This window comes from Carettochelys insculpta, chromosome 18 (genome assembly GCF_033958435.1).
Source record: "Carettochelys insculpta isolate YL-2023 chromosome 18, ASM3395843v1, whole genome shotgun sequence".
NCBI classification, from domain to species: Eukaryota; Metazoa; Chordata; order Testudines; family Carettochelyidae; genus Carettochelys; species Carettochelys insculpta.
Window position 1 is genome coordinate 1,435,206 of NC_134154.1, and position 17,186 is coordinate 1,452,391.

At 43.5% G+C, this 17,186-nt stretch overlaps 1 protein-coding gene across 5 annotated transcripts in view; it reads right to left on the reverse strand.

Moving 5' to 3' along the window:
• NF2 (NF2, moesin-ezrin-radixin like (MERLIN) tumor suppressor) overlaps nt 1–17,186 on the reverse strand; it is a 61,386-nt gene that overhangs the window by 38,914 nt on the left and 5,286 nt on the right. For all 5 annotated transcript variants that reach the window (XM_075013176.1, XM_075013178.1, XM_075013175.1 and 2 more), the window contains exons 2-6: nt 10,694–10,819; nt 9,405–9,527; nt 7,035–7,118; nt 2,510–2,578; nt 1,400–1,482 (exon numbers count right to left, since the gene is read on the reverse strand). In XM_075013176.1, the coding sequence (XP_074869277.1) occupies nt 1,400–1,482; nt 2,510–2,578; nt 7,035–7,118; nt 9,405–9,527; nt 10,694–10,819 (485 nt within the window). The remainder of the gene's footprint in view (nt 1–1,399; nt 1,483–2,509; nt 2,579–7,034; nt 7,119–9,404; nt 9,528–10,693; nt 10,820–17,186) is intronic.

The following is a 17,186-nucleotide window of genomic DNA, read 5'->3' on the forward strand; positions in this document are numbered from 1 at the left end:
TGTACTATTACAACTGGCCAGCCAAGGGTACTAGGAGTGGTGAAAGCACACCTCATCTACATACAATAATTGTACCACGTTAGCCATACACAGAACTGCAGGGGTATAAATATTGTCACGCTGCTGCAGTTCTACTGATATAATGGTGCTGAAGCAGGTACACCTGATTTCTGCAGGGGAAAAGGTATATGCTAGATTGTTATGCAGGTGTCTTATAGCAGTACATCTACATCCACACAAGGGGCTGTGCTGATTAAACAAGTTTGGTGGGAAATCTCCTAGGTGAGATAGTTTAGTGCACAAAAAAACTTCGCAGACCCATTCTTCATCATAAGCGTTAGCTCCCCTGTGCTGGGAGCCTGGGGAGAGGGAAGATGCCTTGCAAAACTGACTAATCATCCAAAATATAATTACTCATACCCTTTCCTCTGCTGCCCCACAAGACAGTATATGGAACTTAAGTCACTCTTTCACAGTGCCATCCTTTTCGGGAACCAGCATGACTGGGGCCCTCCCTTCCAAATGCACTACCCATTCTGGTCAATTTCATGGTCCTAAGATTTTAAAAATTATACTTTTCATGATTTCAGCCATTTAAATCTGAAATGTCTGTGTTGTAATTGTAGAGTCCTGACCCACAAAGGAATTGGGGTGGGTGGGTGTTTCAAGGATAGTGTAGGGGGTGTTGCAATACTGCTACTCTCATTTCTATGAGGCTGCTGGTGGCAGTGCTCTCTTCAGAGCCTCGCAGGTGGACAGCACTGGCTTCTGGCCAGGAGTCCAGCTCTGGAAGTAGCACCACCCCCAGCAACAGCACAAAAGTGAGGACACTATGATGGAGTGTTGCCACCCTTACTTCCATGCTGCTGCCTGCAGAGCTGGACTGTCAGTCGGCAGTCCTCACTTGCCCGCAGCCCAGCTCTGAATGCAGCACAGAAGTCACGGTGGCAAAAGCACATAAAAGATCAGATTTCATGGTCTGTGACACATTTTTCAAGGCCATGAATTTGGTAGAGCCCTGAGCTTGTTCTTACCCTCAGAAAACCAAACACTAACATCACAAGGCAAGCCTTAAGTGGGAACCGCAAGTAGAAGACGGTAACCAAGAAACACCTGATATAGAGATCTGAAGGCAAACACTAAAAAGAAGGAATACACCTGGTCAGAACTGGAAAAGATCACCAAGGACATGGGATGTTGGCGAATGGCTGTCAATGACCTATGCTCTAAGTTACAGGAGTGGAGGAGGCTTACTACTACTTCTACTGAGCACGTCCTCACAGAGGTGCTTTCTTAGCAGAAGTCATCCATAGTTTGCTACGGAGCTTAGCGACTTTACCCACACTCTGAATTCTGAGAGAATTCACACCAGCCAATGGGACACCCAACAGGCACTCACCTTGCCCGGCCTCGATGTTCTGCATACCAGGCTGTTATTCTTTCCTCCCACATTTCTGGAGTCATCTGGTACAAGTTAATTACCTGAAAGAGACAGGAAGGGACATCTTCAGCTCACATTGTCCTGCCTGTGGTGCTGTCTCCTCCCCGATGAATAAGCTAGGAAGAAGGAACCTCAAACTCAAAATGTCCTTCTTGCCCCCTCACATACACCACCCCAGTCCTAATGTCTGATCTCCAGTTTGGATGCCTTTGCTATGCCCTTGTGACCAATCCAAGCCCAACCCGTGCTGTCTACTTAACCAGCATCCAGTTAGCTGTTCTGAGCACAGAATGCTCCAACCACTCCCAAACCAACACCAAGATGCCCGCAGCTGCTATTTTGGGAAAAGCCCATTGGCAAAAAACATTCACTTCCATATCTATATCTACCTATAGATAGATATCCTAGCTATAAATTAAGGGTTTCTCATTCAGTATGGCCAGATCTACAGGACAAAGTTCTGCAGGAACACTTATGAGCCTCAGCCAGCCATGGAACATATGTCTACACTGCAGCTGGGGAGACAGCCTTGTGCTGGCAGGGCTCCTGTTAGCATGCTAAAAACAGCTGCCTGGATGTGGCGGCTTAGACTGGTGCTCAGGCTCTCAAGCCTGAGAATCTTGGGGCCCTGACAGCCCAAGCCACAATCTCCACATTGCTACTTCTAGTGCTCAAGCTTGAGCCACGCTAGCATGTCTGCCCACACATGTTGGGCGGCCCACTCCCACTGAAACATAGGAACTCCCCATGCTGTGCCAGCAAACCCCCTGTGCTGGTGCAGCTATGTGAAAACAAAAGAAAAGGGGCCGGTTTTGCTATATCTACTTCCAGCCTAAGCTGTGTCCACACTAGACAGCTGTGCTGGTACAATGTTACCAGAAGACCATTTGGGGCCAAGAGGCATGGCACATTTTGTCACTTTCCTCAGTATGGAAACTTTCATCAAGAGAAAATAATTTACCATTGTGGCTTTCGTAGGTAGTTTTACCGGGCTATTCCGCAGATGACGTCAGTAAGTCCTAGAGTCTCTGCCATGAATTTAGGCTTCTGCCTGGTAGAACTCCTTACCCGTTTTGGGAGCAACTCCTCTTGTGCCAAGAAGCCACGCTGGTGGACAGTGGGATCGTAATCACCATACTGAAAAGGAACACAGACACTGAATGTTTAAGATGGCAACAAGACACACAGACTCCCTCTGATGAGGAGGAGATAGGAACCATCGACACTCTTAAACTTTAATTCAGTGAGACAAGGGAGCACACGCTGGCCACCATGCATTAGGCCCATGTTTTCAGATGTTAGTGCTGTATGGTGCTGGGCTGGCAGGCCTGAAGACCCAATGCTTTCTTTTATCTCCTGAGCAGACAGAGGGTGGACAGTAGCAGAGCAAACACCTCTCAAAGCCAACCAATGGGCCTCAGCTCCACCTTCTAGGGTCCACTTCTAGCAGCAAGACAAGAGTTCACTCTTCAGCCATTTAGACCTTGACCTCTCGCAGCTGAAGCTGTCCACAAGAGGTCCAGCTGCACTGGTGATTTTTGTGGCACGGACCAAGACCGGCAACTCATTTGATGCAGCTGGCATGCACCCCTTTCAGTGTCCTATTTAATAAGTTTAACATTAGGAACATTTTTTTAAAGAGAGATTTCAATGGACATTTGGGGACGCTTCTCAGACAGGAGTCTGTACCGCTGCCAGAAGTTCTCCTTCTGGTACTTGGTCACAAAATACTATTCATATTTGAAAGGAGTGCCCAATAATTATTCACCCTAGCTTAGATTATAAATCGTTTCAAGCTTCACATAAAACGAAATTGGCAAAACACTTCAGAAATAAAGAGCATCTGTTAAAATTCAAGCACTGAATGCCTCTCTCTGCAGTGTATGTGAAACAACGTTCCTCCTGCACAGTATGCAGGGCATGTAACGGCCAAGTCACAGTGCCTGAAACAAGTCCCTTGACTGAAAAGGAGATGATTTACAAGTGATATGTACGGGAAATACATTGATTGTAATTCCTCTCTCAAGGCAAGAGTCACAATATGGCATCATCCAATTATAAAGACAGGACATCATTTCCTAAGTCACTCATTTCATGATGAAAAATGCCCTTCGCCTGTTTTTCTTGAGGGGAACGTTGCTTGGAAAGAACAAACAGTCGCAATTCTTACAAGAGAGACAAATAACACAATGCAGCAACAGCAGGAAGTCAAAGGACATTCCAAATCAGTCTCCATTTAATGTCTGAGCTGCAATGACATACACTAGAGCTCAGAATCAACAATCTATACATATAACTCTCAGCAACAAAACATTCAGCATCGCAGACAAGTGGGCATTGGAGACAGAATTATTGATCTAGAGCCAACACAGATGCAAAGGAAAAATGCAATAATCAACAACCGGCTCAGATGTAAACGAATACAACGGATACACAAGTGGTCTGATCCTGAGGTGCTGAGCACCTGGCAACTCCACATGGGCTTCAGCCACAGCTGCAGGTGCTCAGTGCTTCTCAAAAACACGCTGCATGGGTCTATTGAACACATGTCAACTGGGAAACAACAATAAAATGCAGGAGTGGTGTGGGGGGGAACAACTCCTTTAAATTTCTGATAGGCAGAAAAATTATTTCTGGATGGAAAAAAATGATAAATAGAATTCTTGTAGGCTGTGATCTACCATGGAGACTGAAGGCTACATAAGGAATATGTGATTTTAATATGGTCAAGGATGTCACCACATCCTAAAGGAATGTGCACGAAGGGAGCTACATTGGATAAGAACATTAAATTATTCAAAAACAAAAATCAACAAATGACAAAACTGTTGCAAGATATATTGGGGTTCAAGTGATTTGGCAAACATTAAAATATTTCAATTAAATTATAATTCAAAACCTGTCATGGCAATTTAGTTTTTGTTAAATGAACTATATGGATTTATGATTGTGTTTACGCTCTGACACTGTCTTTATATCTCTCAGACATCTGGTTTATATTGTACTGTATAAATCTGTATACATTAATATTTTGTACACAAATGAAATGCAGTATTTCTTTAGGAAAAAATTAAAATAAATGGGGAAAAACCTTGCAGATCCTGGAATCCTACATCAGAGAAGCTGAACAAATTAAGAGTCAGAATGACTGACAAAAAATAGGGAAAATATCTGATTTTATTGTTTTCAGCAACAATATATTTTCCAGTAGATTGTATCCTTACACTTGCTATTTAAAACTGAAGATTACAGCAACATCTGAGAATGATGGAGGTAATCTGACAGCAATACTCAAAGGAAAATTTCCAGAAATTCCCAGAATGAGCAGAGTAGCATTACAAAATAAAGGCATGTTTTTGTATTTCCCTAATGAGTACTTTGTTGTTATAGATAAAGGTAAAACAGCTACGCTAACATGCCCATGTCAATCAATGAAATCACACAATGCATCTGTTTAATGTTAAACAACAAACAGATGATCATTAGGAAATGCCTGTTTAGTGGCTTCATCCGTGCTGCTAGAGGTCATTGTCCCACTGTTTATCGGGGAGAGACCAGCGGTTAGGATTTTCTCTCCTCCTAGCTCTGTGACCACAGAATGTGCCCCAGCACCAGTCCAGCTCAAGTCAGTCAGCCAGGCTACTCAGCCAGTGGTGAGGTCATTAGAGGAAGCAGTCATTAAAGCACTGGGATTAAGATGCTGAAAGTCAAGTGAGATTTTTTTTCCTGCCTTTTTGTAATTCCCTAGGATATCACAACTCAGAAGCAGGAGACCCTACCTAAAGCCTTACAGGTATCCAGCACAATGCAACAGGGTGTTAATGAGCACGTGGCAAGTGGAAGACCAGCAGAAGGGGCAGGAAACAGAGTACAGTGACAAGACCATATCCATCTTATCTAACTTCAGCCTGGCACTGAACATGTGAGCGGTAGCTACAGTGGCTGGGAACTAATGGCAGAGTGTTCACTCAACCATTCTGCTATTTTTGTCATGGAAAGAATCAGTGAAGGCTGGTCTACACAAACACACTGCACCACTACAGCGCAGCTGGCAATGACACTATTCCAACAGTAAAGGGCTCTCCTGCCAGCATAATAAAGCCCCCCGTGTAAGCAACTGTAGCTATGTCGGTGGAAGAAGCTCCCTTGCCACCACAGTGCTGTCTACACGAGCACTTACGTAATTTGTGTCACTTGGGGGGTGCTTTATTTACACCCCGAATGATAAATTACGCTGACAGAAGCTGTAATACACAGACTATATGTATATTCTGCATGAACAGATAATAAGAGAAAGGAAAACAAATGTTCACTCATGCCCTTGAACACAAGGGTGCTCAATGAATATTCAGTACAATGCTTTTTAGCCAATAAATATTTTCAGAGAGGCCATTTCCCCGGCTGGCCGTTAACTGCTCTAAATAAAAATAAAACATTTTGTTAAAAACCAGAGACAAGATGTTTTAGTTACAAAACAGATAAAACCCACAAGCACTACACTTTAATAATTCCCAGCCCTTGCCAATACATACTTATGTCAAATGCTGCTCAACTATGCAAAGGTAACACCACCAGTGACATACTCTGAACAAAGGAGTAGGATGAAATGAGAGGCAAAGCACAGCTAGGCAGGGAAAGGCAAGGAAAGCATTGGCTCGAAGACAAGACAAATTCACCCTGCAACTGCCGTTCATAAAGAGGAGCCATCATGAATGGTTCAACAGAAGCAGGGTGTGTCTATGCCCATTATCCATTCTCTCAGGCAGGCCAGTGGATCCATGAGGTACACCACTCCTTTCACCAAAAGCTCTCGTTAGCAGGTTTGTAGAAAGCTGTGACTACAACCTGGAGGTCTGTACAGTGACCATGTGGCTGCTCTCAGTTCTGACTCTACTTCTCCTCCCTTCCAGTCACTTTCAGCTAGGTCCTCAGCACAATTCGGGTTTAGAATGCAAAACAAAAATTTCGTCCAAAGAGAGGAACCCCCAGTTAACCCCCAGTTACAACAAGGCCTGGGATCAGAAGTAACAAAGAACCCATGATCTGATGCCCAAGAGAAAGGAAAAGGGGGAAACACCTCACTACAGTTATTTCCTTCACCCCAACAAGTTTAGACTAACATTAACAGAAGATGGATAGAAGCAAGGCTTGTGGTCAGCAATGGAGCGTTTATTTAATCCCCTGGTGGCGGTCTATCTGGGAACCCTTTGCAGAAAAAGGAGCTGAAAAGTGCAAGACCAGGGGATAAAAAGGGTTTCTGCAGAGAGTCAAGGTAAGGTATGACAACTGATTAGCTTCTGGGGCAGTACCAGCTGGTATTGGTACTGCCATTTATAAGCTCAGCCCTTGATTCAGAGACTTAAAAGGGGATGCATGGTCTATCCTAAAGACCGAACACTTCCTAGCACCGAAAAGGCCGTGAAACTGGGGCACTTCTTGCCATTCACTCAAGCCTGTGCAAAACTGTCCCAGTTCCTCAGCAGATGAGAGCCTATCAATGAGCACCTGAGATCTCAAAAGGCATGGGGAAACAAAACCAAACCACTCTCATACCAGTGAGCTCAAAGATTTCCGATCATTCCCCCGTGCTTACCTTGGCTTGAACAGCATAGGAAGCCAGCAGCACAGATGCCTCGGGAGGACAGTAGATCTTCTCATCTAAAATCTGTTTCTTTACCTGAGCAAAGCATCAAAGGAGAAACAACACTGCTTTAGTGGAGCTATGCAAGATGCAACCGTCACAGGGCCCACCCATGCCTCAAGAAAACTGGCTTATGAATTTGAATATGGATAACTCAAAGCTGCTTGAGACAAAATACCTCATGAAAAAAATCAATTTTAATGTTACAATCTGCTGACTGCATTTACCCTATTTTTGTGCAGATATTCTTGAATTTGAATTTAGAAATAAGAATTATGAACTGGTTTTGATTCTGAATGTGCAAACAAGGGCCATTATTAATACTCCAGAAACTTAATGACTCAGTACTCAAACCAACGACCTGTGAATGTCTTTCCTAGACACGCAAACTGTGGCTGGTCCTAGAAAGACATGTGACCATGCCACTTGATACTGTAATCCATCTGGAATTATTCCTCTGGTTGGGGGTGTACCACACAAAGGGATCCCACTCTCAGAAGCCATCAAGCGTTCGCCTTCAGGTGGCTTTTGAAACTGTCTGAGCCACCACCCTCACAGAATACAAACAACTTTGAAGAAGCTGTAGACCCAGGTCAGAGTAAAGAACAACTCTGACTTCAGGCTTTTTTACTTGCGATAAGAACAGCTGTATAGGGTAAGAATTTATATGTAACAAGCTTCTTAATGGAGTATACCTGGCTAACATTTTAGTTAAGTAACTTCCTGTGATCTGTCTTCACTTGCAACCACTTAAAACCTTCTATTGTACCTAATAAAAACAGTTTTATCATCACTGTTGCCCAGAGGTGGGGGGGTGCCACCACTGTCCATTTCTCTCTTTCATTCATAAAGTATGCAGACCTTATGAGCTTTCTCTGGGCAAAACACTTACACTCACACAGAGCAAGATGGATTTATGTGGGGTTCTGGTCCCATCTGGAGCAGGCTTTTGAAAGGTTAAGCATAAATCACTTGCTCAAGGAAAATACTTGGGGACAAGAACCCTGGAATCCTACCATAACCATTAGACAACGCTAATTTTTCCCAGTCTGATAAGTCTCATATACACAAGCCCCCTGATGGGCTGACAAGAGACTGGGAAAGTTGCAGCCCGAAAGGTAGTTATTTCAAAAACTGTCCTTGCCTGAAAAAAATGGACTCCTCATGAAAGCACCTCCCTAGCCACAAGTGCAGTGGCAGCTCTTTAGCAGCATCCAAGCAGATTTCCCCTACATAAAGTTGCATGGCATTTTCCTTCGCTCTAGAAATCCCTCAAGCTAAAGAGCCTATTGCTGCAAGAATGGCCTCGTGGACTGCCCAGGAGCGGCACTCAAGAAATCTTGGGCACTCCACTTCAGCTCTCTGTGCTTCACATTTCCCACCTGTAAAAAAAAAGCGATAATGACGCTACCCTCCTTTGTCCAGTACTTTGAGAGCCACTGATGTACAGTGCTGCAGGAGAGAGCGAGGCATGATTATTACGCAGATTGCAAACTACTCCATCCTACTCCATCAGCCACCAGCTTCTGACTCCACGGAGCTTCTGGGACTTTCTTCTGCTGCAGTTATTTGGGACCTACTCTGATGAAGAAGAGTGTTTTATACTGCACCCCTGCTACGTTCAGGACTGGACCTGTCCTACTCTCCTTCAGGAGGACATGCCTGTGTGTTACACAGTGGTCTTAAACTGCAGCAAGGGAGATTTAGATTGGACATTGGAAAAACCTTCCTAACTGTCAGGGTGGCTACACACTGGAATAAATTGCCTAGGGAGGTTGTGAAATCTCAGTCATTGGAGATATACAAGAACAGGTTGGATAAGCATCTGTCAGGGATGATCTAGATGGTGCCTGGTCCTGCTGTGAGGGCAGAGGACTGGACTTGATGATCTCTTGAGCTCCCTTCCAGTTCTAGCGTTCTACGATTTCATGAAAAACGATAGCCATGCATTACAGACAGCTGGCATACCTTGATACAAGGCATTTGCACTAGATGCAAGGGTATGCTGCCTCCCCCACTATGCTTAGCTCCTGCAACCGCCCCTCTCTCACAGATACTCCCCTACTCAGGTATAACCTATTAATCCTGTTAGTCAGACTTACAGACTGAGTATGCTGAATGTTGCTAGGTTTACACAGCTAACCTTTTCTCTATTTTTACGCTACCATATGCTTGTTAAAACTGCTCAGTTTAGAGTGGGTTTGAACTTAAAGTGAAGAGTCCATGCTGGGATGGCCAGAGCCTGTCAACACTGAGATACGCACATACAGCCCCACCATCCACCAGCTCTTGGGAAGGGCAATCAATTGCTCAAGCAGATACCTGCAAAAAAAACAAGTGCTGTGTGATCTCCTGAACCAGCTCCTCCTCCGCATTCTCAGGGTAAAACTTAGCAAGGAAGTGAAAAGTGACTGGCTCCTCTGTTGGAACATCATGATCCAGGACCTGCAGAATTGGATAATCAGTCAGTGACTCCAACTTCCCCAACACAGCTTAGACACAGGTGCCAAAATTACTTTCCCACAAACTGCAGCATCCTCTATCCAGGTTACCTGGTCAATATGGTGCACTCTGGGAACCACTGCCCTGCAGGCTTCTACATATTTATAAATCCAACTCAGAACAGAAACAAATCACCTTGCATGCCACTGTGCGCAGTTTTCCATGAGGCAGGATTCATTTTTTTGTCTTCCATGCTGAGCACTTACGGGGTTCTACCAACACACACAAATCTCTCTTCAAACTACAAAGACATCTGGTGAGCCTGGAGAGACGTACAGCCTTACCACCTCTTGGCAGCTCTCCACTCCTGAATCTCTCTGAACTAAATATCCCATGTTTGGAAATGGAGACCCAACCAGCCCCTTGTTCCAGTATTGTTCAAGAAAGGCTCATCTCAGGCACCAGAAGGAAGAGTACCCAAGGGCACAGAACCATTGTGTACGGTTATTCCCTCTTGTACATTTTCTAGTGTCTTGTCCGGTTTAGTTTCAAATGAAGCACCCAAAGGAAATAACGGTTGTTCCTGTCAACAGATGAAAGGATTACACGAATGGGAAATATTTCTTTCCTTAATTTCATCTCCCATACACTTTCACTATTTTCTCTCCTTCCTAAGCACTTCCATACATCTGGCAGAGTGTTAGTAAAGAGATTGCAGACTGCAACCTCTCTTTTCTACTATTTGCACAGTACATTTTGGAAAGCTACCATCTCTATATGGTCTGCCCTTCATGAGCACATGGAGACTCTCTAAACAGGACATTAGACCCCATTTCCACTACAATCATCTTGGAAGCATGGTTATAAAATGGCTGTCCCCTGAAACAGCTAAAGCACCAGTTCTATAGCATTGAAGGGATCTTGTTTGCATAGTTTCTAAGGTTTTGTGATGGTTCAAGGATAGACTGAAGATATGACCTAACACTAACTATGCTGGAGGACAATCAAGCTGCGTTTGGATCACCTGACCAATGTGCTTAAGATCAGATGAAGCCTCGTTCTGCCCTGCTGCATCCCCCAGAATTCCCACTGATGCATCTCTGAGTTTCATACACATGAAAGATCCCCCGCCTGCACACACATCCCCTAAAAGAAAGTTCTAGTCCAACCTTCTTGTCCATTTTGAGCCAGGCCACAGTATCCTTGATTGTGTACTGAAGTCCAAAGAACCAGGTTTCTCGGAGTCCTAGTGTCCTGCACACCAAGTCGAACAAATCCTTTCCTTTCCACTTCACCTGCAGCAACAGAACAAACAGCAAACGGTATTTTAAAACCCACTCTTCCATGCCTGTTTTTCCTTTCATCTCCATCTAATTCACTTTCTCCTGTCCATGTGTTTGCCCTCTCCACCACTACTTCCACTGTCATTCCTCATAATGCAGACTCTGCACTAGGAATACCAATGCCAACCTACTGCAATTACACTGTACTTTAAATCCTCCCATAGAATGCTGACAGCTCAACAGCAATTTTACCCTGCACCTGGATTGAAGGATGGCTTTACTCTGGATTGACCACAAACATGACATTATGGGGTCCCATGCTGAGCATCTCTTGGTGAATCTGTATCAACTTGGTTCACTTTAGAGGTAAGTTTCTCTTACTGATAATGCACCAAACCTAATCTGGAATATGAAAAAGTCATCTGGTTTCTTTGGGACACCTGCAACACCACTAGAGGGGAAGGACGTCAATATTCAGCAGGAAAAATTCTGCCCTTAATTGAATACATGCAACCCCATGCCTTCAATTCCTATTGCCAGCTACCCTTACACTCACTTCAATATCTTTTATGGGGTGTCATGGAGGACACAGTGAGCACAGTTTGACCCTGCAACTAGAACTTCAACTATTTCTAATGGTGATGCACAAACCAGAATAGGATCTAACTTATTCTCCCCAAGCCATTAGCTCTACAGGACTGATAGGAATAAAAAGCAACAAAACCTTCATTTTCATCATGGGAGTTTGCAGGTCTGCTCTAGACAGGCACAAGAAGCAGCTGTGCTGTGAGTCCCAAATGGTCATTTTCACACAGAGTACAACCACACTCTATGCTGGAGACATTTGGTAAGAAAAAGTAACTGCTGGAGCTGAGAAAAGTGATTCAGGCCACAGGCCAAGTCCTTTCAACTCTTTCACAGCTACCTCAGCCTTACTAAAGTTTTATTGTTAAAAATGACGGTGGGAGACGGGGCAGGGAGATGACAAGGAATATAAACAGAAGAGCCTCTATTCCAAGGCCACTTCACTTTGCCTCTTGCACGTCTGGAAACATGGATGGACATGGACATATGGCTACTTTGATAAAACCCAAAGGCAGAGAACCTGTCACTGCTGTTTTATCTTAGTACCACCTGGACAGCTCCAATATTAACGCTAAAGAATGGCAGAGACCGTGCTGCACCTGCATCAGCTGCAGTCACACACTGCCACCTTGTGGGTAACACAGTCAAGGAACATGTACAAAACAAAGAAAGCAGTCCTGTAGCACCTGAAAGACTAACTGTTATTTCACGGAAACGCTCATCACCTAATGATACTGTTAGTATTTCAGGTGCTACAGAACTGCTCTTTGTTTTGTGAAGATACAGACTAACATGGCTACCCCTCCAAGGAATATGTAGTTCCTTTCATTATTCGGTGGCTATTTTCAGCCAAAGAGAACAGGCCAGAACTTCCTCCACCCAAGACATGCACAAACATTACTAGAGTATTCTGGAGAAAGGAAGCATGTGAATGTGAAAATAAAAACAAATCAAATGTCAGAGAGCATCTCTGACATTCACATTCAATACAGTCAAAACCTATATGCTGAAAGGCTCCGGAGGAACTGACTTTCCAGAGTTGCCACTAGAAAGCCTTAATTCCACAGGTTCAAATGTACACTCTTCCTTCCCCAAAATGAGACAGCACTTGGTGTACGAAGGCTCGGTCTCAGAGGGAGCTTTTTCTGGCCTTTTTCCCCTCAGGAAAGTTTAATCTGGAGTTTTAAGCAAAACAGAGAGAGAGAGAGAGAACAAAATTAAAGATCTAAGCTGTAATTTTATGCTTTTAAAATTCAGAACACAGATTTGGGTTGCTAACATATTTAGCAAGAGGTTATTTCCTAACTAGGACTAAAATGTTTTGCGTAAAGTTGAATCAGCAATTTTTAAAGGCCATCTTCATGGCTATTGTTTTAAAGGACTAATTAACATTTACGTGCAGACATTTATCCATCAGTCAAATAGATGAGAAAGAAAGCGTTCTTAAATGCAGGTTACTGCGTATTGCCATTGAGATGCTTTCATCCACAGGTGCAGATCTGTACTCTATGGAATCAATGTTTTGAAACTCCAGCTGTGCTTTAGACTGCAAACTACAATGAGGCTCCCCCAGCTGGAGTTTAAACCAGCCTGCAGACTACAAATGATCTGCAGTTACATAATTTCATGGAAAAAAAGCAATGTTAAAATTCTCAGCTACAAACACTGCATTAACTAATACAAGTAAGGAAATTCAAAGATTCTCTCAGTTGCAGAAAGATGTCTACAGTTAGTTTAAAATATTGGCTGTGAACATTTAACTGAGCTCTGCGTGTTCTCCCATAAATGTAAATTTACCCCTTGTATATAAACAAATATTTTGAATGAGCAGTTAAATTTTAGGCCTTAATCCACATGTAATGACAGAATTATGGTTGCTGTGGGAACTGTATTTTACTGTGGAGTTAAAATTCCAACCACAGCATCACATTAGCATACTCACCTCACACACTTTAATTGAAAAAAAAAAAAGCTGAACAGCAACTGAGTTTATTTAAATACACATGACTTAATTCCACACCTTGGTACTTACAATACTTTGCATTTAGACAGCATGAACTCCAAGTGCTTTACAGAAGATCCTGATGTAAGCCCCCAGCCCCTATCAGACAGATTATCTGTCCTGGTTATACAGAGAGCCTAGGACAGAGTCAGGAAGAAAACTCAAGAATTCTTGATTCTCCAACCTGTGCTTTACACGACCATTCTGCTGCCTATAATAATCACAGAATATTTCAGTGTAAAGGATCCACCTTTAGAACGTTCTAAGTGCCTGACACCAAGATTTATAACATTCTCCTCGTTGGTTACAAACTAGATCAGTTGCTGTAATAAAATCTAAATCATCAGATGAAAACTACCTTAGATGAACATTCAAACAATATCTCTGCTGCTGTCCAGGGACAACAGGGCTTGGGGCCACCATGCTTCTTCAATGTCACAGTTGAGCCAGAACCTCCAGAAAGCATGGTCTTGCATGTGTGGTCTCATATTATCGTCACATGGTTTGTTAGCTATATTTGCAAGTCTTGGCAGAATACGTGGATGCACTTCTCTATAAACAGGGTTAAGTGCTGCAGAGCTGTTATTTTGTGGGGCTGGAATTTATTTTCTTTACTAAGTGCAGAGTGCTTGTAATTTATCAGCAGAAAGTGTTTAAAGTAAACAACACTACGCACTTAAAATCTCAGCAGTTGGTTGCTGGAATACAGCATTTTCACCCTGGGTTATTGCAACAAACTCCTTCTATAGCAAAGACATCAGATTTGGGATCTATTAACAGGGTGTACAATATTTACTAACCAGCACCAGGAGTCATTTGCAATTGACAGGTAGCCAAAGCTCACTCTGATCATACAATTTACTTTGGTATAGCATCATTATTACACGGGCCACAACTACTACTTAGGCAATTACGGTCTACACAGTTGCTGCAAGTATGAACAGACATTGATAGAACTTCCATAAACATAGCAGGGGGAATGGTAGGGTGGCCAAATATTAGTGAACATGTACATGAGGAGAGGATGCAGGACAACGTGACACTGTGGGAGAAAGTGAATGTATGGGTCTATTCTGCAAAATGGCTACGCAACAGGCACCATGCTGTTCCATGGTTTTGGTATCAATTACTCCAGACCAAATGGACTCAATTCACAAGGAAAAATAGCTTTTTTAACTACAAGCCCTGCAAACTGGTAACTCAAGAAACTCTGCCACCCGAAAGTCAGACTAAGTTCTTATGTTCTGGAGTTTCATCAGGAAAACAGCTCTGCAGGTCAAATTCTGCTTTCAGTTGTCACACCCGTGAAACACCACTGATATTGCACATGGTTAACTAGAGCACAACTGGGTCCAGCAACAGGACTATAACTGATGATGCATGAATCACAACAAAATTCAGCTTGCTCTATTGTAAAACAAAAAAGCAGTCCAGTAGCACTTTAAAGACTAACAAAATAATTTATTAGGTGATGAGCTTTCATGGGACAAACCCACTTCTTCAGATCATAGCCATACAAGAACAGACTCAATATTTGAGGCACAGAGAACCAAAAATAGTAATCACGGGTTGACAAATCAGAAAAATATTATCAAGGTGAGCAAATCAGAGACTAGAGGGGCAGAAGGGGTGGGAGTGGGGAGTCAAGAATTAGATTAAGCCAAGTATGCTCTTTTGCAAATTATTCATACAGCCACTCTTTAGACTCAAATGATCAAGGGTCAAACAGCCAACTGAAAGTCAGTTTGAAGAGATGATTCAAGCCGAGAGCAATGTTTGATCCGACTACTTTACTGAGTGATTAATGCAGAAAACGAACACTCAGCCAAACAGGTAACTTTATTACAGTAATCCCTCGAAATGTGCCATTTCCAGTTGTGCTTAACTCACATTAATGTGAAGTAAGTGCAACTCAAAATCCCGCTCCCCTGGCCCTCGCTCAACCCCCTCAGCCCCGCGTGGCCCTGGCTCAACTCCACCCCCTTGCTCCCTCTGCAGCCCTAACCCACCACAGGCTTAACCCACCTGGCCCCCTCCCATGTCTCCAACCCACCGTCAGGCTTAATCCACTCCAACTATCCCCGCCCCCAACCCCAGGTCTCAACTTGCAAAAAGAGCTGCAGGTGCTCCTGCTGCTTCCCTGGCTGCAGAACGTGCGTTCTTCCAAGGGAAAAAAGCTTCCCCCCACCCCCAACCTAGCAAAATTTGAGTTTTGTGAGGGGGCACGGGAACACAACGTTCACATAACTCAAGGGACTGCTGTATTTATTTCACTGAGATTGTACTGGGCCCCATTCCAGCCCTAGCCAAACGAGCACAATGGAGTGAGACAGAGTCCTAGAGAACAGGGCTAACTCAACATGACGCTTGTGTTTCTGAGCCTTGTAGATAAAAGTGAGCTTTTGAGGTCAGACTGGAATGAAAAGACGGGCACCTATTATGCTGCAAAAAGAAGGAGGATCTAGATGTAGGGAACAGAACAAAAGAGTGACAAGGGGAGGGAAGAAATGAAGCAGGATTCACTAGCAAAACTGAAAGTAGTGGGATTGCCTGAAGGAGGGTAGGTTAAAGCGGAGAGAAATGAGACAGGCTGAAAATCGCAAGCCGTGCTTTTTAAATAGGAGGGGGCATCAAACAACTGGTTATAACAAGAGATAGAAGCATCCACATGCCTCTAACGGCATCTTATAAATCCAAACAAAGCAAACACAAGGCAGCCTGCCATGGAGTGTTCCTCACCCCCTTTCGGGAATACTGAGCTATTGCAGACAGCCAGGAGAGAATTATATATGTTTGACTTAAAACCTTCTGAAAGCAAATGAAATAAAAATATTCAACATTCTTCAGAGAGTCTTTAAAAAGAAATGTCAAATTGTTTAAACTACCACTTACTAAGTCACAAGAGACAGCCGTAAAAGTTATTATCTACTAATGCTATAGGACAACCTGATAATGAGTTTTTAATTAAGCTTTACTTCAGTTGAACACCAAGGAGGCTGAAAATGAACTAAGGCACATCAACACAGATGGTGTAGACAAGCACATTTCTCAGCATCTGCCTGGGATCTAGACATGAGGATGCAGTGATGGAAATTCTACCAGGTATCACTGGGTACCTTAGGGGAAAGTACCCAGAAGAGGTGATGAAAGACTGAGGGTGTTTGTTTTTCTCCATTTAAAAATCACGGACAGGACAAGTTCCTACAACCTGTCCATGACTAACAAAATCTTGACCATCATGATGCAGTGCTAATGTTACTGGAACATATAAATAAGACAATCTTACTGAATGAAGGTCTATGTTGATCTCCAAGAAAGTCACCTGCACAAAGTCATCTGTCTGTGTTATAAAATCTCTCTGCTCTAGGTCTCAGGGATGTGGGGCAAACCCCGCTTTTCCATAATTCAGTAATTTTAAGAGCTAGATAAGTAGGGTATGTCCCCACTTAAAATGCTGCCACTGCACTGCAGGAGTACTTCAGCACAGACACTATAGCAACAAGAGCGATTCTCCCGTCACTGTAGTAAGTCCATCTCCCAGAGAGAGTCGCTAAGTTGACGGAAGAATACTTCTGTCTACCTAGTGCTCTCTACAGGGCAGCCTAGGCTGGGTTAACTGCAGTGCTCAGGGTACAGAATGTCACACCCTTCTAGCATAAACCAGGCCTAGCTCTCCATCCTTAATATGCTGCTGACTGTTTAAAACTTCACATTTCAATGGCCACAATAAAAGTAGAAAACTGGGAGAGGGTGAGTTTATGCCTTTAAGGTTTCCCTAAACAAATGAAAAGC